We start from the raw sequence: 21607 nt of genomic DNA on the forward strand, positions 1-21607 counted from the left end.
GGTTTTTTTTATGAATTCTTTATAATAACAAAATTGCACTTTGTTTTTGTGATTAAAACTATTAAAAAACCAATTATGAACAATGTTATGGGGGAAAATTTTTAGGGGTTTTTCTTGAGTTTTAACGAACAAAAATGACAATTTGGTCCAAAATTGCATTTCCTAACGATACAATAAACCTGAGGTCTCCTTTACAATAGGAAGGTAACTAGCAGGCAGCTGGCATAGGTCATAAGCTTTCGAACAAATGGGGGGTTTTTTTTTTCGGTAGTTAACTCGCTTGTACGGACAGGCGAGCGAGCGCGCCGACTGGCTAGGTAAACAAATCACTTTTGTATTTTGGCCCAAGCAAAAACTGCAGAGTAGAGGGGTGGCAATGAGGTGGGGCTATGATGTAAAAGGACCTCCAGGTTTGGGGTATAGTTAGGGAAAAAATGCAAATTTTGGACAAATTAGGTTCCATTTGTTCCCGACAAAACGGCATACAAACCTTCGGTCCTATTTTACAAATAGGAAGGACTCACCGTTCTTGGTGGGGGTGGAATCTGAGTCTTTTTATCTTTGTGAACAGATCTGGGTTCCCGCCCAACGTTTGGAAGCCTCCATGGTCGTAAGAGCGAGGGAGGGATCCAAGCCTCTTGTCCGATTGATCGCGGGTGGGGGTGCACGCAGGATCAATTGGTCAGGACCTCTGGACCAAGATACTAAGAGAGAGGCAAGGCGATCTCTTCGTACCAGCAAACAAGAAACAAGGTTCCTATTTGGCAAGAGGCAACAACGTTATGGTTGTCTCTTGTTGGCATCCATTTCCACCCCCCCCTTAGTAGGAGGAAGTGGTGGATATTTCGCTCCCATACCCTAGTAGAAAAGGGAGAGGATGGGGCTCTAGTCGAGTAGCTCACCGGGCAATCTCGTCCTTATCCATGCAAGGTGATGACCGAGTGAATCCTTACCCACAGGTAAGGGGTAGGGGTAAAAGAAAAGATAGGAAGAGAAGCCAAGTCACAACTCTTCAATTCAATTACTTACTACGTTCTTGTTACCAGGTCACACCAGGGACTCGATGCTGTTCAGCCTCGCTAGGGTATGGGTTAGCTACACCAACGGTTGGAGCCAGGCCTACCACGGGGTTCCATTAAGGAAAACGATCCAAGAAGGACCTGTGGGCCAATATCCAAAAGGTAGAAGGAGGTGCCAGTGGTTCTGGTTGTACCAGGAACCCTGCCTTCATGCCTGCGCCACGGAGCAAGTTCTTGGTGTAACTCGAGGGAGTGTACTTCTTTAGGTCATCTGGTGCTGACGAAGAGTCTTCAACACTCCGCTGGGATTAGTCGAGTTTCTTCAGAAAGGCGCGGTCGGGCTTTAGCCGTTTCACAGGACAAAGCAGCATATTCCTTCGGCATCGAAGGCGGTGAAGGTCCATTAGGGAGGGGACTGTTGAAGGACCTCTAAAACCGATCGTACAGGAACCCGAAAGGGTTCAGAGTCTTCGCTACCGGAAATTCCTTCCGGTACGAAAGTCGAAGCGTCACTGAATCCCCATCACCCCTGGTATGCTTGGACTTCGACAGGCAAAGTCATGCAAATTACCTCAGAGGCAAAGAAGGGGGAATTGTCGAATGACCTATTCCCTCTTCTCGACTTCGGTGATGTCCTGTTACCCATAACTGGGTCTATCGTCTGCAGCGAAGTTGTTGTTCTCGGTTAGTGGATTATGGGACAACCGACAAACTTCAATGTTGGGTGTCGATGGTATGGGTACTGTGATCAAAGCCGTTAGGACGAAGAAAAAAGAGTTGTTATGGCAACAACCGAAACTAAGGTACCACAGCGAAGTTCGTAAAAACAGACCTTGGGCGCTCTTGACAGCTGCCATACTGGATGCTTGGTTCTGGTTAGGAGGCAAGTTGTTTCCAAGCAACCCGAGCAAAGTCACGTGGGACCTTCGCCGCCTTAACAGGGCTTATGCCAAGAGACTAAACAAATAATTTGTTCGTCACCGATGCCCAGAAGGCAAGGTGATGACTCTTCTTAATGGCATGTTTGGCCCAACAGGCGAAAGTTCAATTGCCTTCTAGAGGGGGAACCAGAGGGTCCATTGTATGGCAAAGAAGAATCTCTATAGTATAGGTTGATTCTCGGGTAAGGAAGGAAACAAACACTATGTGACGTTGAAGACGGAAGGTGTACAGTAAAAATGCAACCTATGGGTCCTTCACAGCTGAAAACCGAGAGGAAGGGGACAAAAACAAAAAACTTTGTTCTTTCCCACAGATTCTGAACCTGTGACACAAACGACTGAGAAACGCTAATCCGCTATTGATTTGCTGTCCGGTGGAGGACCGTAGTTGGCAATTAAAAAGCGGGAGCGCTTCCAGTAATCGGAAGACAGGGAAACTACTGCCTGAAGAACACTTGCTTCATCTGGGGCTGAACAATTTGGAAAGTAGAGCTGTCAGGTCGGAGAGTAGGCGATGTCTTCTGATCTTAAAATTATCTGTATTTCAATTCGGGCGAGCAATGAAATTGACAACCCTACGACAAATACGAGATATTTTCGAAGACAAACTCAGATGTCTGCAAAAATCAGTTCGCATTATCGCAGTGCGGATGCGCAAAGCGGGTTGATCTAGTACAGGAACTTCTTGTTACCGTGCGGTAAAAACAGAAAGATGACAGAGTCCAAGAGGAGTATGCTCTGTTGAAAATTCTCGCACCAATGTCGAAGGCGATGAAATCGAGGCGTCACAGGCAGTAGATGGTCCTTTCATTATTGCGAGGAAGCCCCGTTAATCAGAGACCTAAGTCCCCGTCCAATGATTGTTGGGCAGAGGATACGGTTCGGTAGTCCAATCTCCAATCCAGGGGAGGGGAGGATTGAGGAGCGTTAAACCGACCAGTGGCATATCAGAAGAGCCTCAGCTGATACTTGGACGCTATCAGGCAGTCTCAAATACGCAGTAGGCTCTCGGTGATCCGTCATCCTGAGTTTGCCAGGTAATCCATTATTCCCGACAGGAAGGGAATTGCGTTCGCTAGAACCATTCGAGCATAAAAGAATTACGGCTCCCGAGCAATTATATTTTTTTTTTTTTTTTTTTTTCGTTTGTGTTTGTTTTAATTTCCGTTTTTTTTTTTTATTTTTCATCTTCTTGTGTTGTGTGTTTTGTTTCAAAACGAAACGGATTTCGGTAAATACAAAAAGTGATTTGGTGTTGGTCATGACAAAATAACCAAAGTATATCTAAAATCGAAACTGATAAACTGCTGGGAGGTTGCAGGCAACCCCGAGTTGCAGTTCGCAATTAAGATACAATTCGTCTCGTGGTCACAAAACCGTAGGAGTTACAACTACGGTACGACGCCATAACCCCACGGACAATTCAAACTGTTAAAGAAAATCATGTCGGCGAGGGGTAAGTATACGTAGTATATTTGTAGGTTCTGTACCACGACCTCCATCCTAAATTTCTTTTCCCTCGTCCTGTTTACAGGGAACGTTGTTGCGGTTTTCCCCCGGGATAGGGTAAGTTGAGGAATAAGGATTGGGAGATCGACCGTCCTTCGTTTATCTTATTCAAAAGAGGTGAAGGGAGAAGTGCTGTTTACCCAAAGGAAAGGCGTTCAACTGGTGCCAACAGAATACCCGAAGACGATTAGTGTTTCAAGCCCAAAAGCTGGAAGTTCCCCGTCCGTTCTTCTCTATTCTTCCAGGTTAAGCGCCCTACTGTGAGATACTCTTCTTCAGCCAGCGGTTCTTCTTCCAAATGCTAGAAAGTTACAGGAATTCGAGCATAAGCGAGTGGTTGCCCGATTATCGTGTAACCAATTATCGGGGAATTCTCGCTTCACTTTTGGACCGTGGTCTCGATGAGTGTTTGGAGTATCCGTAAAAAACTCGAACAACCTCTGAGTGCGCTAGAAATTCCGTAGGAATTCTAAGCACTCTTGCGAAACCCCCCACCGAATTCGTACAAGGACGAGTATCGGCTGGTGGTCCTCTCGAGTTTCCGGTTAGAAATCGAGAAAGGGGCAGGATCCCTCTAACAAAGGAAGCCGGGGCTTACGTCAGGTAGGAACGCCCGAAGGTCCCCCGGGTAGGCCAGCTCCCCTAACGTGGGATCTTACAGAAGGAAACTCTCTGTAGGATCCCTCCCCTTTCCCTCCGTAGCCGTAAGGAGAGAGGGAATGGGGGAGGAATTGGGATACTGGCTTCCACCTGTTCGCCCAGCGGATCTAGCAGTTGGAAGGAAGAAAAGGAGTTCCAAGCCATCGCCTTACGGCGATGGACCTCTCAGAGCCTTTTTTGGAAATAAAACGTATCGTCAGGAGACAAAACGTTTTCCGAGGAGGGTTTACGAAAAAACTTCATTACTGTAGGTAAGTGGTCTGCCGCCAACTGTGAAACGTCGTCTGGGTGGGGATTGATCGACACCATGACCAGTAGAGAGCCAGATACCACTCCGACTCAATTCCAGTCCTCGTCGAGGGTCCGAAAACCTCAGGAGGGGAACCGAAGGGGTATTTACAAATACGGTTGTCCGAAGACAACGTATTATAAAACGCCTCTATGTCGCAGTAGAGGACGGTGGAAGTTAGCTTTGTTCGACCGTCCAGAACTGACGAGAGCCTTGCTTGTCAGGAGGAACGAGAGGACTACCTCGGGTTCAACCAACCAGTCGGCCAAAGGCTGCGAATCGCGGGCACCGAACCCACGTCGATTTGGGTTATTCCCTCCGGGCCCCAAAACGACTCGGAAAGCCGAAGACGTGGCTTCATGACTGGGCGGGAGCGGCGGATCCTTCACCCCGAGGTCATTGTGGCTGACGAATCAGCGCCGTAACCTCGGCAAAGTTCCTCTGGATTCTCGGAAGTCACAGCATCTTGCAGAGTGGGGACCGTTAAGCCCTTCGAACAAGAGCGAATATTCCGAGAACCTTCCTCCTAAGAAGGGGGAACAGACGACAGCCCTCTCGGTCTTCCCCATCCACTTGCGCATACGCCCTGGCCGGTCCAAGAACCGTGCCTGGCACGTAGGGCGTTGTGGTGGGATCATGAGGGGCGCACCCCTCACGATCACTCCTCAATACCTCTCTCCTCCCGGTGTAACCCGAGGTGGTTTGAAGGTACGGGAGAGGCAGACCTGACGCTCCCTCGTTGCTCGCTGGCAGAACCAGCAGGCTTGGAGGGCTGCAGGCGATCGTCAACCCGCGGTGGCGATCGAGCTGCAGGCCTGGTCGAACCGTCTCGCTGGGGAGAAACGCTGGACTGAGCACAGCGGCCCCGATCCTCGAGTGTCAGAAGAGCTGGTGCTGGTTGCCGTACCGATCGCTCTCTGTGAGAGCGACGGTCCAGGCGACCTGCAGGCTCCACTGTCACAGTGAGGGACCCGGTGCTTGTCCTCACGGCACGTCACGTCCGCTGGTTCCAGCCGTGGCTGGCACCGGCGAACGGGAGGACCTCTTCCCAGCCTCAGCCCGTGGCCGGTCATGGACCGTCACGTCCCCGGGTAGCCAGCTGTTCGCCGCGAGAGCGAGAGCTGGTCTGGTGAGAGTCGCGTGAGCGGCTGTCACCAGTCTTCCGCCCCGTGCCGTGAACCTGACGCTGAGCGACTCAGAGGTCTGGTTCCTGGCTGCACACGGTCGCTGGTAGGCGACCGTACACTCGGTACCTCCCGCGAACGAGAGGCCGAGACGGACCCTGATGCAGTGGCAGCACCAACTGACACCAGGCGAGGAAGTACCGGTGTTTAGCCGGTACCCCCTCTGGTCCCCGTAGTCTTCCTTCCTTGCGGAAGAAGAGACGGGCCCGCGCTCCCGAAGGAGCATGGAGGACCAGCGGAAGGAACCCTCCCGTCCCACCGAGGTGAGACGGGTCCCGAGAAGCTCCCGAGGAAGCTTCTTAGGAGGGAGGAGGCGACCCTTTATTCTTCCTCGCTGTAAAGCCTTAGAAGTCGAAAGGGGAAGAGGCGGGCGGCCGACGACGATGAAGAAGATGAAGACGACGACCACGAGACCCTTCCTCCTCTTCTTCGTCAGCTTCCTCAGGCAGGACGTAAGATCTGCTATCCAGGGCGGAGCCGGGGCTGCTGTAGCCGAAGCCACAGGGCCCGGACGCACCTGTACAGACAGACCAAAGTCTGGGGTAGTACCACCACGAACAGGGACGACATCAGCAGGTATGGGCATCTCAGGAACAGCAGGCACGGCCAGCACATCATCGGTGGACATCCCGCGCACAACGGCAGACAGCCAGGCAGGACAGCCAGCGCAGCAACGGCAAACAGAGCGTGCCCAGCAGCAACTCATCCCAGAATGGCAGGTACGGCAGGCAGCACCAAAGGAAACACAGGAAGTGGAGCAGCAGCCAGCAACATCCTGGTACCGGCGGCAGGTCCAGGGGCGAGTTCTAGGGCAGCGGAAGTGTGGTCGCTGCAGCGCGGCAACCACGAGCGGCGGCGGCACGCCCCCTCTCGGTACGGCGAACGGCACTTCACAGCGGCTGTAGGCAAGACTGATACACGTGAGGCGAGTACACCAGGTGAGGAGGGACGTCGTCACCTGGTTGCGTGGGTCACCACTCCATGGGTGACCGCAGTAGGCCCAGACATAGAACCGCAGCCCCTGGACACCAGCACGCTCTGCAATTGGAAGGACGCCCATACCTCACCAAGGTCCACGCTCCGTGGCAGTAGCACCTGCGGAAATAATAGTAGTAGCGATTAATTGTGGGGAAATCCCCTCGTGCTTGGGGGTTTGATCCCTCCGAACGAGTGGAAGACCCCTAATACAATTGTACATCGGGCACCGAGCGCCCTCCCCCGCGCTCGACGATCGGGCGAGGAGAAGAACGCCGATAACCTCCCCCCCCCCAAGGGAAGAGCCATCTGTGGGAACTGAGCGTGGGGGGGGGGGGGGGTCTCGTTCCCCACCCCCGCACAGTACCCCATGTACGCAACAACAAAATAAGAGCCCTAGAGCAATCGTGCCATCGGCACGAATACAAGGCATAAGGATCAATTCCCTGACTGAGCGGTAACTTGAACCAAATAATATTGATGCAATCAATAATAATGGAACAAAATGAAAACATGCATCTTGCAAACGATTCACTTCACCAATGAATCAGGGCTCGGAATCGAGCGCGATTGTTTCGCCCATCGGTACCTGAGGCGCAAGGGTGGGGGAAAGGTTCCATCCTTACCTTTTATTTGATGGATCAAGGTTTCTGGAAACCTTGATCCATAATGAATTGATGCAATCAACAAATATATGAAAATGAAAAGACTACTGTGCTTGCGAATTCACTTCATACAAATAAAAGGGGAAGGATCAATTCCCGTGAATAGCGGAACATTGATCCCAGTCCAACAATGCAATCTCAAATAAAAAAAGGAAAAAAAATGAAAATGAAAAAGAACTGCACTTGCGATTCACTTCATTCAAAATAAAAGGGGGAAGGATCAATCTCCGGGTAAGCTCGGAAACTGATCCAAAATGAGTATTGCTACCTACAATAAAAAAAAAAAAAAAAAATAAAAACATATGAAAATGAAAAAAGAATACTGTACTTGCGATTCCACTTTTCATACTGAATAAGTTTCCGTGCCGAGCGCATTCGTTCGGCAACGGGCATACAGGTCAAAAAAATATAAATGAAAAGAGCACTTACTTACGATTTTCATCTACACATTTCCAACCCAATATAACGCTCGAGCGAGCGCCCCTCCCGCCCTCGGCACCGAGCATACACAATACGAGGATCATTCTGGGAAAATGAATTCCCGAATTACGCCCTTCAGTCCCGGCACTCGGGTAATCGGAGGGCGTTGTGAAGCCAAGATCCTTTAATTCACAATTGAATTCAATGAAATGATTGTACTTACAATTCAGTTTCACTAGATACATAGAAAAGAAAAAAAACACAATCATGCGAAAGCAAACGACGATGAAGCGGGCAGAGAGCGATGATACACGTCACACGCCAGCAGGCCGAAAGCAAAAAGTGATTTGTTTACCTACCAGTCGCGCGCGCAGCGCCTGTCGGACAAGCAGTTAACTACCGAACCCCTTGTTCGAAAGCTTACGACCTATCCAGCTGCCGCTAGTACCTTCCTATTGTAAAAGGAACCGAAGGTTTGTATGCCGTGTCGGAACAATAGGGCTGTTTTTTTTAGCATTTTCATAGGGGTTCCAAACATTCGCGGGTTCTAACTATTCACGGGGGGGTCTGGTACGCATCCCCACGAATACGGGGGGACCACTGTAGTTGGAATTCAGATGATGAACTCAAGGTTAGGCCCCTTCAGTTTGACAGACGTTGCACACGAACGTTATCGTTCCTGGTCACGGAGAGGTATCTGAATATTGTTCTCCCTCTTACCGTTCGATGAAACTCAGTAAGAAAAGAAATGATCTAGCATCATCTGAGTCCCGGTCATCTTCCTATCAGAGATGACACATTGATCGCTCAAATTACAAGTTTACACTCGATATTTGAGCTATTCCCTCAGAAATACCTACTAGGCCAACAGTAACCCTGACCCCCATACTATACAATCTTTGTAATAGTTTTAATACAATGGTACTTATTCCAAAACTGGTTTCATGACAGTACGTATTAGGTCACACTGGAATAGTTATGATAGAATGCACAGTAAGGAGACAGGGACATTCAATGTTATTTGGGGGGAGGCAAAGAACCCCAGCCAGATCAGGGCATGGTGCCCTAAGTTAGGTCCAGACATGGAGGGTAGTTTGAATGGTGGCCGGAAATAAAGTCAAATGAAAAAAGAAGCAATTTTGGCTGGGAAAAGTCACACTGATTATGGTGGCTAGTAATAAAGACACTGTGAAAAATTAACAATATTTCTTGGGGGTCATTACCTTTATCATGTTTACAGTCTTCTGTTAAGTTTTTATGGTAATCCACAACGTGCTTCTACTAAACACGCCGTAAAGGTGCCTACATATCATGTAACAGTATTTCCTTGGAAATTGCCTTTTTATACCTAGTTTGGTTGCTTAGATATTAAGAATTTACTATTATTTTTTGTCAGTTGAATGTAATTAACCCCCAGGGGCTAGTACTAAACATAGCGAAATACACTTGCCAAGCTGATCCCGAGTGGCTTTCACATTCACAGGACCGTTCCTTGCACTCCGTGCAGAGTTACTGCTAGCACTCTTCAATTGTCTATCAGTGTTGTCAATTGGTATGTGTTTACCCTCCAAACTGGGTATAAGACTTACACAAAACCGGGGAAATAAGTGAAATTAGTGTATCTATTTGTAGCATACATACATATTACAGCAATTTTATCATTCTGCATTACTATGACAGCTAGAATTCATGGAAACAGTTTGTAAATGCATCGGCGTATGTGTGAAGCTCCACTAGCTGAGCAATGATGAGTCTTTTTGCCGTCGTCTGCTCGTACTTCAGAAATATCTGTAATTTTTCAGGGTTAAGTTGGCTGCAAAAAAGGGATAATAGACATGAATTATATAAACATTTTGAAGTAAAGTTAAACTAAATAATGAGTAAAGTAAACAATTAAGGGAATAAAGCTTTCCACCTCATAGAGTGTAGTCGTCTGCTGCTCGTAACTGCGTTTGCGGAGTGAGTACTTAGGAGCCAGGAACAGCAACGTGGTTCAAGTGCAATTTGGAGTGGATTAAGACCAAAATGTATATAATTACAATCAAATAAGCACTGTGGTGTTTCAGTTGAGATGGCAGTAAGGATTAAACCACCCATTACAAGGTAAAAATGAATTCAGTTCAAACCATGCCCCAGGGAATAAAAAGTTTCATACTTTCACTAATATAGGCAACAAAATATTGTTTTATTGGGCTGATTACAACTGCAATCTTAAGTAAGATCAATAAACGTTACATATATACGCTAACATTGTTCAAATGAGTCCTAGGAAAGATGGTGGATTGTCTGCAGTTAGAACGGCCAGCCACGCGATTGTCGCCATATTGAATTTCAAAACTGCCTTGAAAACATATTTTACGAAGAGCTCACATGCTTATTTTAGTTCGTATGGGGCTTTCATATATCACATCATGTTGATGAAACTTCAATCTTTTGAATGGTATGCTTGAAGTTGTAATTGTATTCTTGTTTCACCAATTAAATATCGAGTGAATAAGGCCTGGCCAGCGCGATGACGATCAATCGTCTACGGTTGTTTACCCTATACGTATCTCATTTTGTTGACGAAACTTCAATCTTTTGAATGGTGTGCTTAAATATTGAATTGTATTTTTGTTTCACCGATTAAATATAGAGTGAAAAGTGGCTCATTAGTCCGTGCAAGTGTCCACACTGCGATGCATTACCCTAGGTCAACAGGTTAAAACCCTTAGGGGTCCCTATCTAGGAAAAATTAAAATGACAATTTGTCGAAAATTGCATTTTTCCTAACTATACAAACCTGAGGTCCTTTAACAATAGGAAGTAGCTAGCGGCAGCTGGAACGGTCGTAAGCTTCGAACAAGGGGAGAACGGTAGTTAACTGCTTGTCCGATCGTCGCGCGGCTGGGAGTAAACAAATCACTTTTGCTTTTGGCCCATGCAAAATACGCAGAGTGAGGGGTGGCATGAGGAGGGACTATATGTAAAGGACCTCAGGTTGTATATTAGTTAGGAAAAATGCAATTTTCGACAAATTGTCATTTGTTCCGATACGTAATACAAACCCTCGGTCCTTTAACAATAGGAAGACTCACTTCTTGGTGGGAGGAATCTGAGTCTTTTGATGAACAGACTGGTGTTCGTCCATCCCTGGAATGCCTCCCTGGTCGTAAGAGCGAGGGAGGGATCCAAGCCTCTGTCCGATTGATCGGGGTGTGCACCGCAGGATCAATGGTCAGACCTCTGGGCCGAGTACTAAGAGAGAGGCAAGCGTATCTCTTTGTACTAGCATGTAAGAACTTTTTCCTTTACATGAGCAAATGTAAAGTAATGGGTTTGTCTCATGTAGGCATCCACTTTCTACCCCCTTGTTGGAGAAAGTGTGGATATACACTCCTATCTCTACTTAAAGAGATAGGATGGAGCTCTGTTGAATAGCTTACCTGCATCTGACTCCCTTCCAGCGAGGTAACGACCGTATCCCTCTGCCCACAGGTAGAGGTAGAGAAAGATGGTGAAGAGAAGCCAGTCACTCTCTCATTCGCACATTCATTCTCCCAGTCATACCAGGAATCGATGCTGTTCTGCCTGCTCGGGTGCTGGGTAAGCTTACACAACGTATTGAGCAGCCACCACAGGTCCCAAGGAAAAAGTATCCAAGGACTTGTGGGCAATATCCCGAAGGTAGAAGGACGTGAAGGTGGTCTGGTTGGCCCAGACACCTGCCTTCAAGGACCAGCCGCCACGGAGAAGTTCTTACGGAACGCTAAGGAGGGTCCGATACCTCTGACTTCGTGGGCTCTCGGTTCGGAGCGTACGGATGGTCGTCGGCTACCATTCAGCCTCGACGCTCTCCTGATCACCACCCGCATCCACGCAAAGCCAAAGAAAGAATCGGTTCTTGGAAACTTCTTTCTTGGTCAAACCCCAGTGGCTAACGAAGAGGCGTCGACACTCACGGCCTGAGATGTCGAGTTCTCTTCAGGGATAGCGCCGTTAGCTCCCGCCACAGGACAAAGCAGCATCTCATCCGCATCGTTGTCGGTGATAGTCCACAGAACCTCCCGGTAGTTTCGAGACGTCCGCGGCCTCCAGTAATCTGTCCCCGCCTAAGGCCGTTCCGAAGGCGGGGCCATCTTTCCTGAGAGGGGATCGGAGAAACGACCCTCGAAACCTGTCGTCATGGGATCGACGGATTCTGAGTCTTAAGCCTACGAAGTTCGGGACGAAATCGAGCGTCACAGATCCCCAGCCTCTGGTATGTTTAACATCATAAGAAAGGCCATGTAGTTCCCCTACTCTCTTCGCCGATGCAAGGGCCAGCAAGAAGAGGGTCTTGAGGGTCAGATCCCTGTCTGACGACTCTCGGAGTGGCTCGAAGGGTCTTCGAGTCAAACTCCTAAGTACGAGAGTCACATCACACGCAGGGGCCTGAGTTCCCTGGGTGGGCAAGACCTTTCGAAGCTCCTCATTAGCAAGGAGATCTCGAACGAATTTGAGATGTCCAGTCCCCTCAGTTTAGGACGAGCGCCAGTGCTGCTCTATATCCTTTAACTGTGGGTACTGAGAGGAGCTTCTCTCGGCGAAGAAACACGAGGAAATCCGCTACCTGCTGAAGAGTGGCTCTGAGAGGAGACAGACCCTGTCTACGACACACCACAGAAGACGGCCCACTTCCCCTGGTACACAGCTGCAGAGGACTGTCGGACGTGTCCATCCATCTCTGTTGCTGCGCTACGAGAAAAGCCTCTCGTTCGCAAAGAGATGGTGGAATAAACAGCCAGCCGTGAAGTTGAAGGGACTGGACTGCTTGGGTGGGTACCGTTATACGTGTGGCTGGGCTAGAAGGTTGTGCCAAGTGGGTAGCTCTCCTCGGTGCGTCCGCAAGAAGAGCCAGCAGGTCCGGATACCAAACGGTCCTGAGGCCGTTTGGGAGCCACCAGGATCATTCTGAGATTGGGATTAGTGGGACCAGTGCTCGACTGATCACTTTCCGAATCAGACAGAAGGGAGGAAAGGCGTAAGCGAAGAGGTTGTCCCAGGGGTGTTGGAGAGCGTCCTCTGCAGCTGCCCATGGGTCCGGCACAGCTGAAAAGAAAACCTGAAGTTTTCTGTTGTGCGGGTGGCGAACAGGTCTACGACCGGTTCGCACCCCCACAGGTTGAAGAGCCTTTCCGCTACGTCTTGGTGTAGAGACCATTCGGTCCCTATCACCTGATCCCGACGGCTGAGCTTGTCTGCTACTACAATTCCTCTTGCCTGGAATGTAGCGTGGCTGACAGCTCTATCGAGTGAGCCGTGGCCCACTCGTGCACCTGCACCGTCAACTGATGGAGCGGAAGAGACACTAGCCCCCCCTGCTTGTTGACATATGCCACTACTGTGGTGTTGTCGCACATCAACACACTGAGTGTCCCACCAAGCGGTCCTGAAACTCTTGGAGAGCGTTGAACGCCGCCTTGAGTTCCAGGACATTGATGTGAAGGTGCTTTTCGTGATGGTCCCACACACCTGCAGTCAGCAACTCCTCCAGGTGTGCACCCCATCCCTCGGTCGATGCGTCTGAGAACAGAAGCATCTCCGGGGGGGGAGTGCGTATGGGCACTCCATCTTAAGCAGGTTCTTGGTCGGCCGACGGCCAACCAGGCTAGGTCCTGCCTCACCTTGTCCGTGATAGCCACGGGAAAGTAAGGAGGATCCTTGGCCTGAGACCAACTCTCCCTTAGTCTCCACTGGAGAGACCGCAGGTGAAGACGCCCGTGAGGGGACTAACTTCTCGAGTGACGACAGATGGCCGATCACGACTTGCCATTGCTGTGCTGCCTGTTCCTGCCGAGACAGGAACCGGCCGGCTGCCTCCCTGAATTTGCTGATACGCAAGTCTGCGGGAAAGACCTGCCCTGCTACCGTGTCTATCAGCATACCCAGGTACTTCATCTTTCTTCTTGGGTTCGAGATCGGGACTTCTCGTAGTTTATCCACGATCCCCAGATCGCGACAAAACTTGAGGAGTCGATCTCTGTCCTGTAGCAACTGCGAGCGGGAGCTCGCCAGGACTAGCCAATCGTCGAGATACCTCAGAAGACGTATCCGTGCGAATGGGCCCAACGCCGACACCAGAGTGAACACTCGCGTGAACACCTGTGGGGCGGTGAGAGACCGAAACAAAGTGCCCTGAATTGGTACACCACCGTCCCGTCGAAGATGAAGCGGAGGTACTTCTGGAGGACTGATGGATGGGTATTTGAAAATACGCGTCCTTCAAGTCCACTGAAAGCATGAAATCGTTCCCCCTGATCGAGTCGAGCACCGATCGTGCCGACTCCATCGTGAACCGCGTCGTGCGAACGAAGCGGTTCAGGGGAGAGAGGTCTAGTCAACCAGGACGCCAGCACCCCCCGATGCCTTCTCCACTAGGAAGAGGCGGCTGTAAAAGCCCGGTGACTGGTCCTCCACATTTCTACAGCTCGTTTCGCCAGCAAGGTCTTGATCTCCTGTCGAAGAGCGTTGTCCTTTGCTGATCCCCGGACATAGGTCTGTAGGTGGGGACCGGATTGGAGATGAGGGGGGGCCGAGACTCGAAGGGTAGTAGATATCCCTCCGAAGGACGTTACTATCCAGTTCTCGGCGCCGTAGCGCTGCCAAGTCGCCCAATGGTCGCTAGGAACCCCCTCACTTCCTTGGCAGCAGTGAGGGGGAAACGCCGTCCCTAGCATTTCCCACCTCGTTTCGACTTCTTTCCAGCACCCCCTCGGGGAAAGGAGGGCTGGGAGGAGGGCTGGTTGCGGCCTCCTCTAGCAGAAGTTGAAACTACAGGAGTCTTCACACGGGGTTTGGACGGTGCAACCGTCTTCGCCGCCGTGGAAGCGCTAGCCAAGCTCTTTGGTTTGGCCGCAGTCGCTCGAGATTGCCCAGTAACCTTCGAGACTGCCTGGTGAACTAAGCGGTCACTCTCGTCAGTGCGCCGCCTTTCCACCACCGCAGCGTCCACCATCTCTCCAGGGAAGAGAGCTGGGGAAACTCCTAAGAGGTCCATTTCGAAGCACCCGAGTGCCGCCTCACGCCCGGCCCCCTTGGTCACTCGGGTAAGGACTGCGTCCCTACGTCGAAGAACCAAGTTCGGCCCACAGGTTAGCAGTCTGATGGGCGAGGTAAGAGATTGCTCTTCCTCCAGACTGGCACAGTCTCCTAAAAGAAGCGTCGTCGTCTTCGAGAGCAGAGCTCCCAGAGCCGGCCGCTACTTTGGATATTGTGAGGGACCACAAATCCAACCAGGAAACTGACTGGAATGCTGCCATAGCGGTAGATTCCAGGGCAAGTGCCTCCTGCTGCGAGAACCATAGGTTCTCCGACAGGAGCTGCTGCAGGGACACACCTGGAGTCAGCCTCGCTAACTCCGGGTTAACCTGTTTCGGCAGTATCGGGTCTTCCGAAGGCACGTAGAATCGCCTCTGCCGCTGTAGAGGAGGAGGAAGCAGCTTAGAAGACCGTCCGGACTTTAGCGAGTCCTCCCGTCCTGAGACGAGATTCTCCACCTGATCCAGGACCGAGTCTGCAAGCTCAGATCGCGGTAACCCCACCATCATTTTGGGCTCCCTCTTGGGACCCCAAAATGATTCGAGCCGGGACGTGGGCTCTGCCGGTGGTAGCGGCGATCCTTCCGCAAGGTCATTATGCAGACGCATCAGCTTAATGACCTCCGCAAAGTTCCTCTGTATCTCGGGAGTTACAGCGTCTTGTGGAGTAGGACCGTCCAGTCCCTCCAGCAAGAGCATATCCCGCGATACTCCTCCTTCAGAAGGAGGAACAGCGACAGACCCCTGACGGTCGCCTCCAACTACTTGCGCGTACGTTCTGGTCGGTCCTAAAACCGTGCCTGAGCCGTACGGCGTCATAGCTGGGTCACGAGCGGCGCACCTCTCGTGATCGCTCCTCGGTACCTCGCTCCTCCCGGTATAGCCCGAGGAGGTTGAAGGTACGGGAGAGGCAGACCTGACGCTCCCCCCTCGCTCGCTGGCAGGACCAGCGTGCGTGGAGGGCTGCTGCTGATCGTCAACCCGCGGTGACGGTCGAGCAGCAGGCCTAGCCTTGCCGCTCGCCTGGGGCGATTGGCTCGGCTGAGAACGTCGAGACCGATCTCTAGCGTCAGGCGAGCTGCCGCTGGTCACCGTCTCCGCCCGGTCCCATCGGGAGCGGCGGACGGGTGACCTGCTAGGCTCTCTGTCGCGTCGAGACCGGCCAGCGTCCTCTCGGCGCGTCGAGCCGCTGGTACCGGCGGCCGCGGGGACTCCTTCCTCGCCTCAACCCGTGGCCGGTCAGCGACCGTCACGTCAGCCCGAGCAGCCAGTTGATCGCTGCGAGAGCGTCCACTGGCCTGGCGAGAGTCGTGTGCACGACTCTCGCCAGTCTTCTGCTCCGCGCCGCTGTCTTGACGGCGAGCGAGCTCGGGCGTCAAAACTTTGGCTGGACGGTCTTCTTTGGAAGAGCGTCCACTCGGTGCTTCTCGCGAACGAGAAGCGGCCGAGACGGAACCTGGTTTAGCGGCAGAACCGCTAACACCAGGTGAGGACGCACCAGACCGAGGCTGGTGCACCTCTGGTCCCCGTCGAACTTCTTCTTTGCAGGAAGAAGTGACGGGCCCCGTTCCCGAAGGAACAGGAGGACCAGCAGAAGAGCTCCCCAGCTCGCCTGTGCGAGCCGGGCCCTTAGAAGATCCCGAAGGAGTCTTCTTAGGGGGGGAGGAGGCAACCTTCTTCTTCTTCGGCTGTTTGGCCTTAGAAGTCGAAGGGGAAGGAGAGGCAGCAGACGACGAAGAAGACGACGAAGACGACGACGACACCTTCTTCCTCTTCCTCTTCTTCTTCGCCAGGCTCCGCAGGACAGACGTCAGGTCTTCCATCCAGGAGGGAGCCGGGGCAGTTGCCGAAGCAACAGGGCCCGACTGCACCTGTCCGGAAAGACCTGAGACTGTGACAGCACCACCAACAGCAGGAACAACAGGAACAGGTCCAGGAACAGCAGGAACGGCAGGAACATCTGAAAGTGAATGAGCAGCAGGCACCTGATCTGAAAAGGAATGAGGCGGCTGGGACAGCAACAGGTACGGCAGGCACGGCAGGTACCACAGGAGAGCCAGGCGTCCTGTCGGCAGTAATACCGTCATCCTCGGCACTGGCGGCAGGTCCAGGGGGGTACTCTTTGGGCAGCGGAAGTCCGGGGTCGGCATACAAAGAACCCAGGTGGTGGTGGCACCGTCCTCTTTGGCACGGCAGAAATTGGTTTCTGTATTGCAGCCGTGGGTGTCACCGACATTACATGTGGTGTGTACACCAGATGCGGTGGCATCTCATATGCTGGTGTCGAGATTGTGGTTGTTGTAGTGGTCACCGCACCATGAGTGACCACTGCCGACCCCGCCAACCGCTGAATCAACCCCTGTATGCTCGGCACTCCCTGCAGTCCCAGCGACTCCCACACTGTCCCAGGTCGTCCTTCGCTGATGGCCACACTGCGGAAGCAACAGTCGGGTTAGTTAGAGGGGCTTCCTCGCGCCTGGGGGAAGAAGAACCCCCCCCAGAGCGGACGGAAGACCCCGAGTACAACTGGACGTCCGGGTAGCGGGCGCCCTCCTCCACACTCGACGGATCGAGAGAGGAGAAGGACTCCGCTACCCCCCCCCGCAGGGGAAGGCGCGAAACGTGGGGGCTGGCCGGGGGGCAGGAAAGAGGACGAAGTGTCCGTTACCAAAGGAGTCACTGGACTTTCCGATGACTTCTTGGGCGGCCTAAGTCTCTTCCTGCCCTCGTACAGCACCCACTGCGCCTCGGACCAATGCATACACGTTACACAGGGCTCGTTGCGGGAGCACTCTCGCCCCCGACAACGAGTACAAACCTCGTGAGGATCTACATCGACAAACGATCTGAATCCCCCACATCTACGCCCCTCCAGCCCGGGACACACTCTACGGGCGACCGGGGGGCATGGTGAAATCTCCATTTCTTCTTCACTCATCATAATGATTAACAAAAGAAATGCAAAGTACTTACAATCACTCTGATTTATACAGAAAGAGAGGGCAAATACTCAAACTCAAAGCAAACGACAAAGCGGGCAGAGCGATGACGAGCACGTCCTTCCCACACACGGCCGAAAGCAAAAGTGATTTGTTTACCTCCCAGTCGCGCGGCGCGCGACGATCGGACAAGCAGTTAACTACCGTTCTCCCCTTGTTCGAAGCTTACGACCGTTCCAGCTGCCGCTAGCTACTTCCTATTGTTAAAGGACCGAGGGTTTGTATTACGTATCGGAACAAATGTATTTTTTTTCCTTTTATACCTGGATTCGCTAGAAGAACGACAAGAGAATCAAGAATGGAAACTTGAGTAGTCCATTGCCTGCCATGTTTAGTGTTGATTGGGGGTTACAGGCTGCAGGCAAAGAAACCCAGCCAGCCCCCCACCCCCGCCCACAGGTCAGGGCATAGTATGGCACCCTAGGTTAGGTTATAGAGGTAAGGTCTAGGTAGAGCTACCTATATTACTATTCCGCGGCGGTCTAGACTATGCCAGTTGTGGTTTTTCTATGCAGTTTTACCTCCTGAACAAGAATTTGAAGTAATACTTCTTCGGATGACTGTAATTGGTAATTCTACAAAATAGTTCCACATGGACTGCAAGGAACGTAACCGCGGATACGACATCCACTAGCGATTGGGGCGTCCAATGTAATTCGCCGTATTTAGAGTACTTTTGGCCCCTGGGGGGTTAGGTAGGTAATTACAGTCGTCCGAAAAAATATTGACTTAAAATTCTGAAGGATGTAAAACTGCATAGAAAAACTGCAACTGCTATAGTCTAGGCCGCCGTGGAATAGCTAGTACCCTAGATCTACCCTGTAATTAACCCCCATGGCCCAGTACTAAACACGGCGAAATAGATACATTGGATGCCCCAATGCCTACCCTAGTGGATGTCGCATCCGTGGTAACGTTCCCTGCAGTCTGTGCGGAACTACTATAGCCTAGGTACTACCTAGGTATAGGTAGCTAGTACTACCTATATTCTTTAGAATTACCAAGGTCTGGTTAGGTCAGGGCATGACATTCTAGGAAAGATTCTCAATATAAAGGTTCGTCCTACCTACCTAATGGGTAAAACCTAAGCACCTAGGGTATACCTAACATACCTAATGAATCAAATTCACCGGATTCCACCTTGAATATCATAGCTAGCTATTTCGTGAATTTAGAAATGAAATGCATCTGTGTAGCTAACTAAGCTACCTATGTAGGTAGAAGCTTCAAGTAGTAGTATAGCCTACTACCTACGTATAGGTAGCTACTAGATAGGCTAGTACCTAGTAGCTACCTAGGTAGTAGCTAGCTAGGTAGTCTAGTCTAGGACACGGAAGGACTGGCAGGTCTACTAGCTAACTAGTACCCTAGCCCTACGTTTATCGTAGTAGCTTACCTCTTTTAAAATGGTCTCCATGAACTGCACGGGCAGTATTTCCGGTTGCATATAGCTAATTTCATTTTTCTTTTCCTCCTCCTCAGGGGTATCGAATGTGATATTCCGAAAGCGTCCACGCCGGGCCATGATTGTTTTGACCTAAACCAAAACAAGCCAGTTCGCTACACGATGTCACGATTCTGGGGCTTTTGCTATTCCTCGGAGAGTGAGAGATACAAATTATACTACGTTGTTGTACCCGGTGATCCCTTAATGACGTCTTAACTTACTGCAAAATCTCCATTTATGAATGTACATCTAGTTTTATACATCAAGTTGTTATTGCGAACTTCTAATGCACTTTAGTAATAGTTCAGTTGCATGCTCCCGCAGAGCAAGCAAGAGCCCGTGCCAGCACAAGGCTGGTTTAATCTAAACAGATAGAATAGGTCAAAATTTATATTTATATTTTTTCGATGAGATTATTGCAAAACCAGATGATCCCAATCTAAAATTAAGTGTCCCAAGAAAACTTTTATGAGCGCTCAACATTGTCAGCGTATGAAAGGTCTCTAAATAATACAAAAATGAAGCGGAAATGTGAGTTCGTGTATGGAGGCGTTGCGTTTAATTGAAAAAATGACAAATAATGCTTTATTTGGTGCGAACTTTCCCGCTATATATGCATGGTATTTTAGTCAGATTTTCCCAAACTTCAGTAGATAGCTTAAAATGGATAAAGTTAACCACTCAGTCAATCGGTATTATCTTATGAGGGTTTAATAAGACTGGTATAAGTAGTGTACCTGCAAAATTTTTGCACTGTTGCTTTATTGGTTTGTGATAATAAGGTGTCCAATAAATTGGACGTGTCCACTTGGAAGTTGGACAATTAAAAGAAACATATCTGTAGCACATACCTGCATGTATTGTGTGTGTTAGAAGGTAGTAGTTGAATAACATGAACATATAGTACTGATCATTTTATTTCCTTTGAAAAAAATATATCCTTTTTAAAACTCATAGAAATAAAAGAAGCAAATCACCGAAAAACTATTGAATCGTAAAGAGAGAGAGAGAGAGAGAGAGAGAGAGAGAAGGAGAGAGAGAGAGAGCAGAGAGGAGAGAGAGATTGAGAGAGAGAGGGAGACGAGAGAGAGGAGAGAGAGAGAGAGAGAGCCATCTAATACATTTTGCGACACTGCTTACGGGCTGCTGAAGAACAAGAGCCTGTGTCAGCATAAGACTGGGTTAATCTATCATGACACATTGCGTGTGATCTATTGAGTGTGACACATTTTGTGACACTTTTGATGTAACCCTACATTACATTTAGTACAGGAGAAGGTTGCCTTTCTGCGGCAATTTGCACACCTAACCAATGGTTAAGACCATCATATTAACAGCTGTGTGTGGAGTAGGAGCTGTTTTGCTCTGTAGGGATGGTGAACCATTTGACTTCAAAATAGCAATTGCAAGATTTCTTCGACACTGAAGCAACTGTGAGTTGCCATCTTTAGACTTCCTCCACAAAAGCCATGCATTTACAACTGTAACATCAAAGAAATACGCGAAAATTGGCCACGACCATTTCCCTTGTCTCACCCTTGTCCGATAAGCTGACACCATTTGATCCATTTGGGTCTGATCCCCCCCCCCCCCCACCCCCGTGTGTGTATTGTAGTTTTTTATGGCTACTGGTTGTGGATTTTGAATATTTTTTTTTCTTTTCCTTTGAATACCTTTGAGCTGTACCGAGATCTGGTGAGTCAGAATTTTATGCAACTGTCACTACATTATTATCTCCATACTTCTGTACCATAATGGAGTCTGTGAACATCATTGCTACGCTCTATTTGTTTTTTTCCCCCGAAATAGACAGAGGACATTTGGCTGCTCTGTTTTCCCTAACGGTGCGTGTAGCACAAATTCCTATTGTGTGTTATTCCAGCAGTTTGTAAGAAGTAAAATAGTTATAAATAAAAAAAATACTTTGTATCCAGCATTTTGATGGGTATTTGCTTTTAGAAGTAGTTTCTTGACTGTTTCTCCCCCTAGACCTAACCCAGTATTATCAGTGACTTTCTCACATTTACCCATGTAAACATCAAAGGCGTATTAATTTTCATTATATCAGGTTTTCCTTTATTTATATCAAAGATAGGGGAGGTCTCCTTCCACACAACTTCTTTGGTTAGTTTCCTGTTTTGTGTTTAGTTTCTTTAAGGAATATATTGTACTTGGATTCTCGTCACTTCTGCTGTCAGAATCTTCCTGATGGCTGCGATAAAATCACAATTACTCCCCAATGGGCCCCTGCCAAGCTTGATTAGGTTTCCTGTTGCTTCATCATCAGATTTGTCCTAATCTTCATCTATAGGACATTCCCTTCAGGCTGTGGGATTTGCATGACTATATCTCCACCTTCTTCCAATAGTGCCAATATTTCATGTGTTTTAGACTGGAATGAGAGCAAAAACAAAGAATTACCCAAACATCTTCATCTTTTC

At 49.8% G+C, this 21607-nt stretch overlaps 1 protein-coding gene across 1 annotated transcript in view; it reads right to left on the reverse strand.

The window, feature by feature from the left end:
* The window catches only part of LOC135205483 (uncharacterized), a 113325-nt gene extending 93840 nt beyond the window's left edge, over positions 1-19485 (reverse strand). The window contains exon 1 of the mRNA XM_064236195.1: positions 19116-19485. Coding sequence (XP_064092265.1) covers positions 19116-19244 — 129 coding nt within the window. The 5' untranslated portion in view covers positions 19245-19485. The remainder of the gene's footprint in view (positions 1-19115) is intronic.
* Between the last annotated feature and the right edge of the window lie 2122 nt (positions 19486-21607).

Source organism: Macrobrachium nipponense, chromosome 24, assembly GCF_015104395.2.
Source record: "Macrobrachium nipponense isolate FS-2020 chromosome 24, ASM1510439v2, whole genome shotgun sequence".
Lineage (NCBI taxonomy): Eukaryota > Metazoa > Arthropoda > Malacostraca > Decapoda > Palaemonidae > Macrobrachium > Macrobrachium nipponense.